This window comes from Hylobates moloch, unplaced genomic scaffold (genome assembly GCF_009828535.3).
Source record: "Hylobates moloch isolate HMO894 unplaced genomic scaffold, HMol_V3 SCAFFOLD_27, whole genome shotgun sequence".
NCBI classification, from domain to species: domain Eukaryota; kingdom Metazoa; phylum Chordata; class Mammalia; order Primates; family Hylobatidae; genus Hylobates; species Hylobates moloch.
The window spans coordinates 2,460,653-2,461,954 of record NW_026652302.1 but is presented as its reverse complement, the minus strand read 5'-3'; the positions used below and the strand labels follow the sequence as shown (position 1 = coordinate 2,461,954).

The window sequence follows — 1,302 nt, the reverse complement described above, 5'->3', positions numbered from 1 at the left end:
AGTCTCGCTCTGTCGCCCAGGCTGGAGTGCAGTGGCGCAATCTCGGCTCACTGCAAGCTCCACCTCCCTGGTTCACGCCATTCTCCTGCCTCAGCCTCGGAGTAGCTGGGACTACAGGCGCCCGCCACCACGCCCGGCTAATTTTATTTTTATTTGTAGTAGAGACGGGGTTTCACCGTGGTCTCGATCTCCTGACCTCGTGATCCGCCCGCCTCAGCCTCCCAAAGTGCTAGGATTACAAGCGTGAGCCACCGCGCCTGGCCGACCATACACTAATTTTCATTTTCAATCATTTTGCCTATGAATGTATGGGCATAATGACAGGGTAAAGGAATTTCATTTTTTCTTTCTGGGAACATAAGCCTTTACCAGTGGAACTTACTGTTTGGGGTTTTGCTTTGGAACAGGACTCCTTAGATGAAGCCCGACAGAAAATTTTCGACATCCGGGAAGAGTACAGAAACAAATTGCTGGAAGCTGAGCGCCTAAAGCTGGAAGCTCTGGCTGCTCAGGAAGCTGCCGTGAAGCTGGAGACAGAAAAGACCGTGGCTCCTGACACACAGAAAAGAAAGAAAGGAAAGAAAAAGTAACCAGGGGATGTCCAATACTACTCTGCTTCTGGAGAGAAAAAATGTAATGATCTATAACTGCCTGCTGATAAAACAAGATATTGGGCCAACTGAAAATAGAAATTGTTCTTAGAAATATTTTAATGCTAACTTGTTAGTTTTCCTCAGAAAGCTAGTATTTGAAGTCATTCAAGTTTAAAATGCTCTAATTTCAATAAAATAGCTTCCAAATAATTAAAATGTAATACAATGTTTGACACTCTAAACTGCCTGCATTTTTAATTAGAAGTGAAACAAGTTCATAAATTAAGCAACAGGATTATCTTTGAAAATTTCAGCAATGAGAAAAGTGGCTTTTGTTCTTAGAAATTTAGTCTTAAACTTTAAAAGTTTAAAAATACTAATAACTATGCTTCAGAATTATGCTTTTCAAAAGAGCCTGAGTCTCACTTTGTTGCCCAGGCTGGAGTGCAGTGGTATAATCTCAGCTCACTGCAGCCTCTGCCTCCCGGGTTCAAGAGATTCTCCTGCCTCAGCTTCCTGAGTAGCCGTGATTACAGGCACCTGCCACCACCCCTGCTAACTTTTGTATTTTTAGTAGAGACAGGGTTTCACCATGTTGGCCAGGCTGGTCATGAACTGCTAACCTCAAGTGATCTGCCTGCCTCGGCCTCCCAAAGTGCTGGGAATACAGGCGTGATCCACCGCGTTGGGCCAAAATATGCCATTTTTA

The 1,302-nt window shown here is 44.1% G+C and overlaps 1 protein-coding gene across 1 annotated transcript in view; it reads left to right on the top strand.

Annotated features, from left to right (window-relative positions):
* The window catches only part of LOC116463107 (androglobin), a 183,641-nt gene extending 182,855 nt beyond the window's left edge, over positions 1 to 786 (top strand). Inside the window, exon 36 of the mRNA XM_032146070.2 lies at positions 408 to 786. Coding sequence (XP_032001961.1) covers positions 408 to 590 — 183 coding nt within the window. The 3' untranslated portion in view covers positions 591 to 786. The remainder of the gene's footprint in view (positions 1 to 407) is intronic.
* Positions 787 to 1,302: the final 516 nt, after the last annotated feature.